The 15,264-nt window shown below is 42.8% G+C and overlaps 2 protein-coding genes across 4 annotated transcripts in view; one reads left to right on the forward strand and one right to left on the reverse strand.

Moving 5' to 3' along the window:
- Positions 1-844: 844 nt before the first annotated feature.
- Positions 845-9,368, reverse strand: ube2m (ubiquitin conjugating enzyme E2 M). Its single transcript, XM_063185846.1, has 6 exons — positions 9,061-9,368; positions 7,260-7,354; positions 6,980-7,018; positions 6,504-6,607; positions 4,396-4,459; positions 845-2,261 (listed from the first exon to the last, which is right to left on the reverse strand). The coding sequence occupies exons 1-6, from the start codon at positions 9,173-9,175 to the stop codon at positions 2,121-2,123; spliced, it is 558 nt and encodes a 185-aa protein (XP_063041916.1). The 5' UTR covers positions 9,176-9,368; the 3' UTR covers positions 845-2,120.
- Positions 9,369-9,408: 40 nt separating this feature from the next.
- zgc:158376 (uncharacterized protein LOC100101643 homolog) overlaps positions 9,409-15,264 on the forward strand; it is a 38,615-nt gene continuing 32,759 nt past the window's right edge. For 2 of the 3 annotated variants that reach the window (XM_063185824.1, XM_063185816.1), the window contains exon 1: positions 9,991-10,629. Coding sequence is in view for 1 of the 3 variants with exons in the window: in XM_063185816.1 (XP_063041886.1) it covers positions 10,593-10,629 (37 nt within the window). In the remaining 2 variants the exon portion in view is untranslated. Of the gene's footprint in view, positions 9,500-9,990; positions 10,630-15,264 lie in introns of those variants that run through there. The other variant, XM_063185834.1, reaches the window with a different exon arrangement.

Below are 15,264 nucleotides of genomic sequence, written 5' to 3' on the forward strand. Positions count from 1 at the left end.
GTCAGTCAATATATGAAAAGATAAGACAAGTAGTGCAGAGATTAGATGCTGTAGAAGAGGTGAGTGTGTGTGGGACTTTAAGGTGCACTGTGCAATATTTAGCAGTCTCTTTCTAGAATTCATGCTGCCCATTCACATTTTTTTTTCAGAATACTTACCACCACCATCAAACTGAGTGTTCATTATGACTGGGAAAACAGCATTTTTCATACATGAGAAGGTGGATCTTCTCCACTTCCGCCATATTGTACTTTAGTCATACTAATAAATATCGGCTTATTATTTAGTACATAAATATTCATGAAAAGATCAAATTTGGCAAAAAGCAGCACAGTGTCAATGAGAAACATACTACTTGCAGTACCTGCATTGGCCACCATCCTACACAGTGCACCTTTAATTCCTCCATCCTCCCTGGTGTGCAAATCAAATAACGTCCTCACGTCCTTTCGTGCGGCTTCTGGACTCTTAACGCTCTGTAGCTTTACCTCTGTGGAAAAAAAAACCCTGAACAATTGTTTCCCCACAGCGACATTTTGAGGGCTTTGCCCCATTCAATATCCTGACTGCATATGAATTTTAATAACATTTCTGCAACATATTTAATAAAGACTTCGAGCATTGATGACGTTGACCCCTGCATCACGCCACAATGGAGGCCATAGGAAAGGACAGGAGTAAGTAGTTCGACTTGAAACCTGGATTCCATTTGTGCTTCCTTCATGGGAGGAGGGCAGAGAACAGCAGAGCAATGATGCCAGAGGTGGGAGGAAATGACTGGAGGAAAGTATTGAAATGCACCCTAGGCATGTTTAAGATGACACCTCATTCTTAATGCTGAATCTTAAAGGTCATTTCAATACTTTATTCAACAAATTGTCTTCATATGTGTATGGTGCCATTTATGGATATTACAATAATTATAAGCATTCAAGTCCATATTTTATTTAACATAATTCATATTGCAGTCATCGTGAACAGCTGGGATTTCAATATACACAATAGAATTGTAACATTTTAAGCCCCCCACCCTTCCCACCCTTAAGCCCACTTATATGGGTTTACCCATCCCTCCCTTCTACCACACCCCCCACCCCTCCCCCCAAAAAAGGGAAAAAAGAAACAAAGAAAAGAAAAAAATAATAATAATAAAAGAAAGAAAAAGGTCTCCCAATCCCACTATAACCTCCTCTGATACTTTCCACTATTTTTTGAGTCAGTCAGTACATCCTGAAGGGTTGGCTTGCTCAAATCAACAGGTGTAAATGGTGACAATCACTGGTATGTGTGTATGCAGTGCCTGCAACTATGTACAGCCCCCTCTCCTTCACCCAAGTTGTGGGAGTGATGGTGGTTTACATCTTGTACTGCTTTGTAACAAGAATACGCATAAGAGAAGGGAACCCAGCATGTGCAGGGAGTGTGTGTGTGTGTGTGTGTGTGTGTGTGTGTGTGTGTGTGTGTGTGTGTGTGTGTGTGTGTGTGTGCATCATCAGTACAATTCAGTCTCACTGAAACTCCCTTGATCCTGGTAGTCAGAGAAACGTCAGTAGGCTATGTGGTGACTGACAAAGAGGAATTTTACATGTTTTGTGTGTGTGTGTACGGGGAGGCGAGAATCAGGCAATTTCAATCTCTTTTTAAGATCAATGTTACTTCAAATTTTGCTTAAAAAAATTAAACAAACAAAAAAAATATATTTAAAAAAAGACGGTGGGCACCAGCATGGTGGCATATACCGAATCTGAATTCTCCAAGCGACGACATTCACTGACTGTTCAGACTTGCTTCTCAGGGGGGAAAACACAAAAATATCATCCTCACCATCATATGTTTATCCTTCTTTTACACTCTGCACCCCACTGACAACATCTATTACAACCATCACCCCACAATCCTGCTCCAACAACCCCACCCCCGGAAATGCCCGCCCCCATTTAGCCCCCCCCAACCCCACCCTGCCCCACCCAAAAGATCTCTCCAATCTCTCCAGTCCTGTGTGTCAGTCAGTGTCTCAGCTTGTGTAAACGGTAAATGCGTCTCGGGATGAAAAGCAGCCGGCCGGCATAGAGGGGGTGGGGTGGGGGGGCGCGCGAAAAAAAACGAGACGAGGTCGGGAACTATTTGAGACACCGCTCGAAGTAAGTGGCGCCCACGTAGCCGCCCCTCAGCGATCTCTGGACGTTCTGCTCGAAGAGCCGTCGGTTTGTTTGCAGCACCTCGGCAGCCTCTTTGTTCAGGGGGTCTTCTGGGTTCGGCTCCTGTAGAACGGGAAGACATGGAGAATGGAAGTAGTGTTGAGTAGAGTACTTATATTAACCCCAGGCGAAATTAAGGAGTATGACAGCTTCCATTAATACACAAATACAAAACATGCACAAAGACCTAATACACATTATTGCACATTGCAGTAAAGATATAGCACCCACTTGAGTAGAGCAATCAGCCTTACATCAGTAAAGGGACACAGACACAGACACAGACACAGACACAGACACAGACACAGACACACACACACACACACAGATGTGACAAAGTCAGAGTATGTAATATAATTTTTTTTAAGTAGTTTTCTTCCTTCGGGTTTCAGTAAACGCACACCGTGTGAGGTGCGTACGGTGGACAATTAGACTCAACTTGAAAAGAATGGTCGTCGAACACTCAGAACTTCATGCAGTTACATTTAATAAGACCAACGTTTCGGCTTACGCCTTCATCAGGGTCATCATTCTTTTCAAGTAGTTTTCTTCCAAAATGTATGCTGCCCATTCACAAATGTTTTTTTCCACCATTACCAACTTCTAATGTTCATTATGACTTGGAAAATGTCACTTTTCATACATAAAAAGGTGTATCTTTTCTGTGCCCCTCATTTTGAATTTTTCAGTACTGGACATCTTTAATTGCAAAACTTCAGACCAGTAAGCATGAATTTATTACTTAGTAAATGTGGTAATGGTCCACATACGTAGGTGCAATGAGCAACTTATTTGCAATGCCTACTCTGTTTGGCCACAATCCTACATAATCCTACATACCTTTAACCGCACGAACACACCAAAAGACACAAAAGCTGCAAAGTGTCGGACTGTTTTCATAGCAAGAATGGCACGGGCAACAAAAGCAACAAGGTATGACTGTTAAAAGCAGAATGCAAACGTTTCACCGTTCCAATTGGCTGCAGGGGCTGTCATTGAACTGCATAATAGCTCATCACCATAACATTTACTTAAGTTCAACTACATTTTGCCCAGATTGCCCCTTGCTGCCGAAATTGCTTTTGTCCCTTTTGTCGCCAGCTCCTCCATACAAAGTGAATTACTTCCTGGGCCATTGTCGCTCTTGTCGTATTCGGTGTGTCCCTGCGGTAAGTCTTGTATAATGTAATACAAATCATAGGCAAATACACAGAATGTACAGAAAATGAGCTTTACAGATGGGAATATCACATAACGCTATGATAAAGACCGAAAGAAGCAGCCAGACAACTGACTAGTCGTAGTTGGAAAGTCTGGTCAAATCGGATAGATGAGTAAGCGGCTTAAGTCACACTGAAACAAGGTCTAGGCTTGATAAATACGAAATTAAAAACATATATGAACAAATATATAACATTGGTATTTCACAATACATTAGCATCTGTGGTAGCATTTGCTTTATTGTTTAAACTGGTTATTCCTAAGCACATAGAATTTTCTAATGCTGATGGATTTTCTGTCTGCAACCTTAGAGGTGACAGTTGAATATGAAATATGGCACCATCTAGTTGTACTAGAATAATCTACAGGTAATTATGCAAACTCAGGTGTGAACAGCCGTTCATCTGAAGCTCAACTCTAAAAAGTACCAGACACCAACATCAAAATATCTCTTACACTACAGGAGTAAGGCCTACACCTCTGAAAGCAGGAAGCTGGTGTCCTAGAAAGATGATTTGATGGCATAAATCCAATGTCTTCAACTTTGACCCCAAGAGTGATTCCGGTCCTGCTACATTGCTTCTGCGGTCATCACATAGCTTTTATTTTGTGTTTATAACAGGGTGGTGCAGCTAAATATGTGATGACTGCTTTGTTGTCTGGGTTTTATCTAGTATGTCTAGAACCCAGTGTAAGTGGGTGTAGCGAAAAGGAGTAGAGTTACCTGGCCGGGACTGAAACACAGACCTTCTGATATCAAACTGGGGCTCTGACTACTACACCAACAGCCAGGCTTGTTGGCTTGACAGTCAGAACACAACCACAATTCTAGTGATGGTCACTCCATCACAGTGGGTTTTTTAATTGAAAAAAAAAAAACCAGGTACCATAGTCTCTATATGGAGTAAAAAAAAGGTATAGTCACCAGAAACAGACTCTTTAGTCCGTATATGGAGTAATAAAAAGGTATACTCACTAGAAACAGATACTGTAGTCCGTATATAATGGAGTTTATTGTCAACACCGGCTTCCAGTCCTCTCTGCAAGGAAAACACAGATGGTACCAATATGATTTGAGAGCTTGAAGCAAACATCTGAGTCAGAAACAAAAAAAGGCTGCAGGAGGATTTACGGAGTGTAAATGCATATTTAGATCTCAAGACAGATGTTAAATCTTACTCTCCTATTGTATGTTTTTAATAGTTTTGCACCTGTACAGCTATAACTCCATGGTTTGTAGCATTTAGTTAAGTTTGGTTGTGCACATACAAATCCTGCCTTCTTACTGGTATGGTTAAAAAGTATTGGCTTCCTGTGTATTTGCATAGGAGTTAACGGCTCAGGTCATTTCCCCTCAGACATTTTCAGGTAGTGTTGTACGCTACATTAAAGAGCTTTTTTTTTTTTTTTACAATTTGAACTTTAATTCTGATATCTCCCATTTACTCTTCCATTCCATTTTACTTCTGTGTCATTTGGAGTACTCCCTAGGGCAGGGTTTCCCAAACTGGGGTGCGTGCACCCCTGGGGGTGCGCGGCCTGCCATAAGGGGGTGCACGAGCTGAATAGAGCAATGGTGGATATGTGAATTTTTATCTAGCATTAATGAACATTAAGTAGTTTTTAATAGTATGGTGCACTATATGCTGGAAGGGTCCATCTGAAGTGTAGTTTAGTTCCAAGGCTATTGGAAGAGAGGATTCCCCAAAACAACTGTGCATAATGTGCAGTGAATGAGCAGTGAATCCATACTTGCGCAGCCATCAGCACACCAAAATATTCACTCAGGGGGTGCGCGAACCACATTGAAATGTACAAGGGGGTGCGCAGAGAAAAAAAAGTTTGGGAACCTCTGCCCTAGGGTATTGGATTTGGTGATATAAAACAATTTGTAAGAGCATGGAAATGCAGGGATGCCATACGTTTCTTTTTATCCATGTGTCAAAGATTGACCAATTTACTTGGAGCACTTCTTCATTTCCAGTGCAACTAGTCAGAGGAGTTCCAATACATTCAGATAGTGAGAAGGATGTCTGTGACAGGTCAACTTTGTTCAGCTTGTCATTTTACTTTCAAAGCCAGGATATGTGCACTTTCAGACCATTGTAGGTGAACTCCAGCTGATGGTCGTCTATTTAAGCTTTTGTGACAACTTGTGGTTTTTTTAGCACACACCTAAGCTGGCAGGTGCGCTTACAATGACCCACAGGTTGCTAATCAGAAAAAATATATAATACTCCTGCACACTGACCATTTCACATCTACTTTATTCATGTTACGGTCTTAGACCTTCATCAGGTAAATTAGTTTTTATTACAGCAAGCCGAGAGCTGTCGAGTTCGACTACAACTGACTACTACAATCTTACCAAGATGGTACAAGTATTACCAGATCACAATAGAAGAATTAAAAACGTATCCATACAGTACGTGCCTGTTGTAAGGATATCTTAAAATCCAACATCTTCAGGAATACTCCAAATGACACCAGCATAAAAGGAGTGATTATGCCAGTGTTGTATTATGGTCAAAATTGTAGGGAAAAAAATGTAGTCTTGCCCTTTAAGGAACATGCCTACATGAAGATACTTTCTTTCTGGGTGAGTATTACGTTTTATGGTGCAGTGGCAACCTGCAGCCAGGACACACCCATATCACAGAGCCAGTCAAGCTGGGGGGATAAAATGACACCATCTTATACTCAGATACTTGGCCTGAGTTACTGCATATCATTATAAGTAGTCCAGTGCGGCTGGACTTGGTGTACAGACTATGGATTGCACCTGCACATTTGTCCAACATTAGCATGTAACGTAAACATGTCTGTGTGTTTTGTTGTTAAAATATTTTGTGGGTTAAGCGTTTCAAATGTTTTGTATGAGTGGAAGTTGCATATCTGCACATCAAATTTGCCAAATGGGTGCAAATAAAAGCAATGTGATCCAAATCCTTTCTTACTGTACAGTTTTGTAGTGCTTGTCCGATGTTCTGCCTGCACTATTAGAACAATATGTATACAAGGGGCACATAGCTGAAACCTGAAAATGACAAGGTAAGCATAGCCGAAACCTGAACTTTGCCATACCTCAAAATATTTAGACAGACATTTCCTTCCAGGTCGATGTTTGGATGATACACCATGGTCTCACACTTGACCTTTGGAGGGTCATGAGGGTAACCCTGGCCTACCTGTGGATGATCAGAGCCAGAGGGAACAGGACAGGTAAATACAAACACCCTGAGAGGACCTCTTTTTCAAAACAAATGTTGTATAGATAAACATACATACAGTACAGAAGAATGAAAACGTGGTTTTTAATGATTTTTTTATATTACAACCATACAGTTTAAATGTATTTCATTACACAATTAAGGTTGCTCGGTGAAACAGCAAAAGCTCGGAGAGTGCATGTGAACTGATGAGATGACATCTTTTGATTCATCTGTTATGACTACCGGTACCTTAAAGTTGTGTTGAACATACTGTATGGATTTCAGGAGGAAAACTTGAATAGTTTTATGTGTAATTTGGGAATACAAGAATTAATCTCATGTCCTTACCTTAAAGCTGAAAACAAACTTCCCTCCTTTGTAAAAACCCTAAAAATCAGAAATATCACAAGGCATTGGAAATGTGCATGAAATTCGAAGACATTTGCCAAATAACTGCTGGATGTGACGCATACCTTCATACATACCCAAATAGTTTGACATCAGTTTTAAGCACAAGTACATTTACTTAGGGGGTTCATGTGATTAACTTATGTCATTTCTGATAAATGGATAAAATGTGAAAGAAAATTAATTGACTGATTGACAATAAATAGTGGTAGAAGGCTACCTCATCTGGTGAGATGATGAGTTTGAAGTTCAATAGATCATCCTGGTCTGGAAATACGATCTCACACGTCTTTGGGAGGTTGAGCTCGTTGATGTCTACAGAGAAGAAGGAAATAAACAGAATGGGTGGTAACCCAACCCAAGTTAGAGGATACCTGTATGCAGCACTCTAAATCAACTTTTTTTCACCCCCAGACAAAATGGCTAGTAGATGTTAATCTTACTGGACAAATGCACACTCACTCACCAATGGGCAAAAGTTTCTGGTAAGTTTTCTTTTCTACCAGCCCAAATTAATTAATTTAGAGCCCTCCCTGCATGCACCTACTGTACACTGGTTCATGCCTTTGTCCCATGTCTCTGCTACCTTTCTGTACTCCAATGAAACTGACTAAGTATTCCACTTTTACTGTAGATGAAGAATAGTAAATAAATCATGGTATTACATTTATCGTGTTACTCCTGAGTACAAAAGTTAGTAATAACATCTTCATTTTTTTTAGTTATGCATGCTATCTGGCATAATCAAACCATTTGGAAAGATTGTGCAACATCTCAACAAGTATGATCAGCTTATAAAAGCAAGGCATTGACAAACAATATGCACCACCAAGAAAATTAGCAGTGGATTTTCGGTGCCTTCTTGGGCAATGCATGTCTGGCCAGAGACTAGAACTAGTTCTACTCAGGAGAGACAGTACAGTAAGTCAAAAGATTAAAAGAAATTGACAGTGACGTGTATGGCACCTTGACATTTTGAGCTTGTTTGGGTTGTCATAGGCAAAGTGGACGTGTGAAGGTGAAAGTGTGATTTTATCAGACAGACAAAGTTAAGGTTTCTGACTGGTCGTTACAACAAATTAACTTTATTTTTTCTTGAGGTTTTTTACTTAAACATGATCAACTTTTTTCAGTGAACCACAGCATTAAGTAGGCCATTATTCCATAATTTCGTACTTAAGAGGCAACCTGCCTAAACGTTGAGGCATATGTTTTGGAACAAAAATAACTAATATTGAAAGAAGGACGTATGGCAACTTGTACAGTCGATCAAATAGTTATCGATATCAAATGTGAAGCTGGTCTTCAGATAGAAAACATGATATGAGAGGCCACTGACTGAGCTAACCAGGCAGCTAGCTAGCTCGGTCATTTTCATGTCGTTGACATGGCAAAAACACTGTACTCAACGAGGTAGTAAAGTGACAGAAGTTGAACAATACGTAATTAAAAAATAATGAATCGTTCAATCGACAAGATCAGTCGCTATATTAACTAAAGAGTGAACAGGTTAACACCCTGGTTGTCATCTAGCTGCCTTTTGACTTGGTGCTTAGTTTTCCTCTAAACGCAGTTTCATCATAGTATCGTCACTACAAAGCTAGGCGAGCTAGCTAAGTAAAGTGGCAATTTAGGGTAATAAATTAGATAATTATCCTGGTGCTTTGAGACTTTCGATTAGTAACAAAGAAAGATGATGGTCAATCACAACAAATGATGACAAGGGTGTCACCATTTTTTGGCAGCCAGGCCAACTCTGCGAGAAATTGTGGTTAGCCATCCCCCTACAAGGTCTGTTATGTTTTCATGGAGGTGGCTAGAGAATGGCGAGCTAATAGTCCAATAGTATGTTTGTGCTCGTGATAAAACACACCTACATGTGATGTTTATCAAACATTACCTTAGTTACTTACATACACAAGAACAGACAAACTGTTATTTTCCAAGAAAGAACAATCGTGTTTGTTGGATGGCAAAGCTAGACGAGAAGCTAGCTAACATTTGCTAGCTGACTAGCCTACCTTTCTGTATTCGAAGCTGGGCCGCGCTTGCTTTTTTACCCCCGGCTCCTGTTCTATTTCCTCCAGCAGATTCCTCTTCTTTCTTCTGCTGTTTTAAAGAAAAGAGCTTAATCATCTTCAGTGATTTGGTTACTTAAGGATAACGCCTCAATCCCCGTGCCTGGATGTTTGTCTAGATTGAAATATAGAGGGAGCGAATTCAATTAGTGTAGCACCGTAATGTTGGGAGCCGGTGCGTCTCAACTATGGTATAGGAAGACTAGCTTAACTCTAGCTAGCTAGCTAGCACTGCTTGAGACAGTGCAAGGCCGTGGCAGCGAGAAGGAAAGAGGAGGGAGTTCTGAACTGTTTTCAAATCAGACTTCTTCTGGCACCTGGATACTTCCTTCAATTGGCTTACTTATCCTCAAATCAGTGCTGGTTATGGCATCCACATACAGTAAGGCAAATGAGAACAAATAGGCAACAGTAATACATTGGTTGAAAATAACATTGTAGGCTACTGATGCCATTTTTCTCTTATGACTGCATTCTGTATTCTAATTGATCAGATCTATGCTTCTGTCATATGCACCGATTTTCATTTTAACCGTAGTCTTGAACATCACACAAAAAAACAATTATCATAATTTTGAAATACACATTTAGATGCAATGGTGGAAACTGTGACGAGGAATGAATCATAGATGAAAACTAAGCCATATCCCACAGTAGTACTTAGGCTATAAAACAGTGTGTTGCTGTACATAACAGTTAACTCGTCCACAGAGAAATTAAAACGTGTGGTTGAAACTTATGTTATCCATGATGACTACATAACCCAGAATGCGCCAATCTGACTGATGACTGAAATGGGAGGGGCAACCATATTTTTTTCTCCCCATATTTTATTTACCATATTTATTTATTTAATTATTTTTTTCGCAGGCAAAATGGAGAACGATGGCGTGTTATGTGTTAGTAGGAGCGTATGGGCGATTAAACGTGTTTCTGTATGAAATACAAAGCCAGAACGTAAATCTAATGAAAAAATATCTTGCCTAGAATCACACAATAGAACAGGAGAACAATAGCGACGTTCATCCGTCTGTTCATTTTTCTGTTTCATTTAGACCGATTCAGTGAGAATTGCAGCGAACCCGCAGTAGACACCAATGCTATTTCTGGAGGGTATTTTGTGATGCGTTTTTTAAGATCCCCTGTGATTTTGAATGCTTTTAAGACGTGTAACACGTTGTTAGACTCGCGAAATTGTCTGTGGTTAAACAACATTTTAATGAAAGCAACATCGCTGGACTGGATAGATATTGTTATCTAGCCATTTTGACAATCGATATCTGCCCAACCTAACCTAGCTGGAAGGAGTAGCTAGCTGCTTGCTAGCTATTCTTGTATCAACATGGAACGCATGTGAACGTGCAACACGCGAACCCAGAAACGGCAAGAAAAGGCTGCTGGAGAAAGAAACAAGGAAGCGTTCTGTGAACATAGCTAGCTCTCTCAAAGCTAAGCGTTAGCAAATATTATTTCTAATGCGCGACCAAGGAGTATGCGACTCGTCACTAAGAGGTTAGTAATATCAACACTTGTCTATTGAAATCATTCTCTGTTGTAGTTCATTTAGCAAGCTAACTGGCAGCAGCCAGTCATTTGCTGTTTAGCTGTGGCTAGCTGTGTAGTTAGCTCAACCAATATTGTTTCAAGAAGAGGCTGGGCAGCAATACATTGTGAAAGGAAAACCATGCTGCAGGAAAAGAGTTGCAAATGTAGCGTTGAGATTCCTGGGTGATGGCGCATGCACTGGACTGTATACATGGCTTGGTGTACTTTTCCTGGTCTCATTGACAACAATTGTTAGCTAGTGTTAGCTGTCCAGTTTGTTGTAGTAGCCCACCTTGCTACAATAACCATTCAATTTGCTAGCTACGCATCATTGTGTTTTGTTGACCAGTTAGCTAGTTAGCCAGTGTAGTTTTGCGCCACAAGCCAGGGCATTAACACACAGTTTTCCCATTATGCGTACGTGTTTAATGGTTTCTTGTAACTTAATGGTTAATTTGTTTCTGTCTTGTGACTACCTCTCTGTGAGCAGAGATGTTCATTGCTTCAGCCTTCCTAAAACTAGTGCATCTTAAAGAAGTGTTGCATTATTTCTATAAGTAGCAGGCTAACTAGCCATATTGTCAGTGCTTTTTGAAGACCAGGAGGTAGAATAATGAGCATTGTTGTCTGGACGAGTTGACAATTTTACTGAAAAGAAAGCTAGTCCAAAGAGGGTAGCTTATTTTGTATCCTGAGAAGAACACGCCCAGTAAGCTTTGTACGTTTATCAGTTCAAGGTCTCCTTAGAGCCGAGAAACGCAGCTGGTTGTACGATCTCTGGGCTATTTTGATTAGGAATGGGAGTCATTTTGATCTGTCAGAGTACTGTTTGAGCACTGCCTTCCCGCTTGCATGCTGTGTGATGTTGTAGTGTGGCGTTATCTCAACACCTTGAGTCAGATTTTACTGTTGGTCAGCAGTGATCATCCTTAGCTAACCCTCTGTGTAAAGACCGCTGCTCCCAAGCTGTGATAATGTATCTCACTATCTTGAACAGCAGTAGCATTTGCTTTGACAGAAAGCCCATGGTTTTGAGTTACAACATCTATACTAGTGTTATGATCTTCCAAATCCAGGCTAGGTTGTATTTTACCACGGCAAGATTTAGAATAACTGAATGTGAGTGGATTCCTTCATATCGGCTTGTCGAATCAATTGTTATTACCTCTGTGACTATGGCCGACTGATCCTCTCCTGTTGGATGACACGACTTCTCTGAATCCTGTGTGCTTGTCACTGTGGCTCTTGGCCCCACTAGCTAGAATTTCTATTGATTCAAAGTGCCCCTTTTGGTGTGAAAACGCCTTTTTTTCATGCCAACATTTCGCCCAGGTGCATCTGCCCCCCCCCACACACAGCACTTCTGCTGAACTCCCTCCTGAGTTGGTGGTGGTGGTGGTGTTTTGTTTACTCCTCCAGTCTGCACTTGCTCTTCAGAGTGTCCATCTGTAGAGGGAGCATGACTCAACACCGGCCTATAGCTGCTGCTGCTGCTGCTGCTGCTGCTGATGGTCATGCAGGGTCAGAGAATCCCCACATGACCCCCTTCCTGGTGGTGGTGGGCTGCTGATACAGGAATATAGACTAAATAACTTACTGGATTACACACTGACAGCGGTTCTGTGTGTGAGTGGAATTAGTAGGCAAGGAGAACACACACACACACACACACACACACACACACACACGCACACGCACACACACACACACACATAATCTATGGTGGGGTGTGGCAGGTTGTGTAAATGTGAAGCCCCATGGCTACTGACATTGCTTACGAGAAGAGGAGTGACACAAGACTGACTCTTCAGGAGAGAGAAAGTGAGCACAACGTGACTCAGCAGGGAGAGGCACCTATGATGATCAAGAGTGAGTTGCATATTTGAAGCAGGAAGCGGTGTATCTCTACCATCAAAGCGTGCGTGCTGAAGGCACAGTGTAAATATGTAGAAAGAGAGTGGTTGTGGTCATAGTGATGCTGTAGTAATCCCAGAGGAATGTGAGGCTAGGTCAACAAAAAAAAAGAACAAGAAAGGGGAAAGATGGTTCAGTTTAACAGACACAAGTTCTCAAACATGTCTTTACTCCCCCCCCACCCCAAGCACAGTCAGGCCGTCAGTACTTCCTGCAATGTGGAGGTGAAAGGGATGATTGGTTCCAAACTGGGCTGTCTGTCTGTCTGTCTGTCTGTGGCTCTCCGCTTGGACAAACAAAACCAAAGAGGCCAATGAGGCCGACTGCACAGCATGTTTTGAACTCCTCAACTGTCAGTGTCCCGCCACTCCTCTCTTAAGTATGCATGCTTGATAAAGATGGTTACATAATAAAGAGAGGTGTAGTGAAGAGGAAAAATGGAAAGCCCCTTTCTCCAGGGATCCAGCTGAGAGGTAGGGGGAGGAAAGGAGGGCGGGGAGAGTAGGAGAGAGAAAAGCGGAGAGAGACTGGATGGATGATCCGGTGGATTCAGTGTTAAGCTTACTCATTTCTGCACAGCACAACCATCTCTCCCTTCATCTATATGACACTGACATTGCACAAGCCGCCCCCGCCCCCAACTCCTGCTCGTTGTGATCAAGGCATATTTGAGTTCCCCAATCTAACGGCTCACACATGTGTATATAGGAAGTAGTCTCAGTGATCTGATGGCTCAAAGAGCACCGTAAGCACTTTGTTGAGCTTGAGTCTGGAGAGAGGCAGGCCCTGGGTGCTATAGGGGAAGGAGGAGGGAGGCACCCGGCTGCCTCTGTGCCTGCCTGCTTGTTGGGCTTGCTGGCTACTGTTTCCCCGCCACTGTTCAGGCTCAGAGGATCCCTAGTCATCCTTCAGCACCAGCCGTGTCGTGTGTGTGTGTGGCCTCAGGGCACTGGGTGACAGGTTCTTCTCTACAGGAAGTGATGTCATAGAGTGTGGCGGTGTGATGTTGGAAGGCAAAGCTGAGTGGTAGAGATGCCCAGGGAATGAAGACTAAGGGAACTCGTTCTGGTTTGTAACTAAGGATTTGTTTGTAGACAATTAGGCAATCCATTTAGGGCTTGTGTTTGTGGCAGCTTGACGGCTTGGCGGCTTGGCTTAGGGCACGTTTGAAGGTGTTTGTAAAGGAAGAACTTGAGACTGTTGCTGCGATGGATGTATTATGATGTATTAGATGAGCACAGCTGAATTGTCTGGAGACTCCAAGGTCAAACCAGCAGTGTGAGGGAGATGATGTTTGTGTGAGCTGACTGTATTGTCAGTGCACTCCAAGGTGTGTGTGTGTGTGTGTGTGTGTGTGTGTGTGTGTGTGTGTGTGTGTGTGTGTGTGTGTGTGTGTGTGTGTGTGTGTGTGTGTGTGTGTGTGTGTGTGTGTGTGTGTGTGTGTGTGTGTGTGTGTTCATGCTTAACAAATATCTCTTTTAGTAGTCATTTTGCAGGTGATTGGGTAAATTAATTTGTGTTTAGCATTGTTAACCACTATGTTGTGACTGATTTGTTCATGGTCTTTGTTTATTTACACCAGTGAATGTAAGTGACCTTCTAACATTTTGCTCTCCTTCCTGCCTCCTCTCCTCTGTCTGGATTATCTCCCCCCCCCCCCCCCCCCTCTCTCTGCACCCCCCCCCCCCCCCCCCCCCCCCCCCCCCCCCCCCCCCCCCCCCCTCTGTCTGATTGTCAACCACTGCCTACCTACCTCCCTCTTCACATGCTTCCATCCTTCTCTCCCTCCTGCTCTTCTGATTACCCCATCTTGCTTTCCGTCGTTGTCTTCATCGTCTCTCGTTCTGCATTCCCCCATGTGCCGGTCCTTCTGTCTCATTTCCACTCTGTCCACCGTTTGCATCATCTTTTTTAAATGGGTATTTCTCTATTCCTCTCCCACACACTTTCACACCCTTATTTCCTTGCCACATCTTCTCAATCCCCATCTTCCTCCTGATCCTCTGCATTTTTTTCTCGCTTGCGCTCTCTCTTTTCTGTTCTTTTTCATTGCCTTCCCCTCTCTCTCTCTCTCTCTCTCTCTCTCTCTCTCTCTCTCTCTCTCTCTCTCTCTCTCTCTCTGTCTCTCTCTCTCTCTGTCTCTGTCTCTGTCTCACTGATCCCCCTCTCACCCTCTGTGTGGCTCTGTCCTGTCTTCCCCCTCTATTCCCTTCCCTCTCTCCTTTGTGACCCTCTCTTCATCTTCCTTGCGCCATCTCCCCTGTTCTTCTCTCCCCTCTCCCTCAAAAACTCTGCTCCCCATCTTTCTTTTCCCATCCCTGTGCCCCTACCCTCTCTCTTCCTCTACGCCTACCTCTTTCTGTCCCCTGCCCTCTCTTGCTCCTTCTCTCTCTCTCTCTCTCTCTCTCTCTCTCTATGCCCAATTCTCTCTCTCTCTATGCCCAATTCTCGCTCTCTCGCTCTCTCACTCTCTCTCTCACTCTCTCGTTCTCTCTCTCGCGCTCTCTCTCTCTCTCTCCCTTTCCTCCCCCGTCCCTTGTGCCCTCCCTTGCTCTCTCTCCCTCTCTCTCCTCCCCATCTTCTGTGCACCTGTCCTCTCTTGGTCTTTCTCTCTCTTCTCCTATGCCCTCTCCTCTCCGCTCCCCCTGCCCTCTTGTGCCCCTGGCCCCCTGTGCCCCTGCCCTCTCT

Source organism: Engraulis encrasicolus, chromosome 2 (assembly GCF_034702125.1).
Source record: "Engraulis encrasicolus isolate BLACKSEA-1 chromosome 2, IST_EnEncr_1.0, whole genome shotgun sequence".
Classification (NCBI taxonomy): Eukaryota; Metazoa; Chordata; class Actinopteri; order Clupeiformes; family Engraulidae; genus Engraulis; species Engraulis encrasicolus.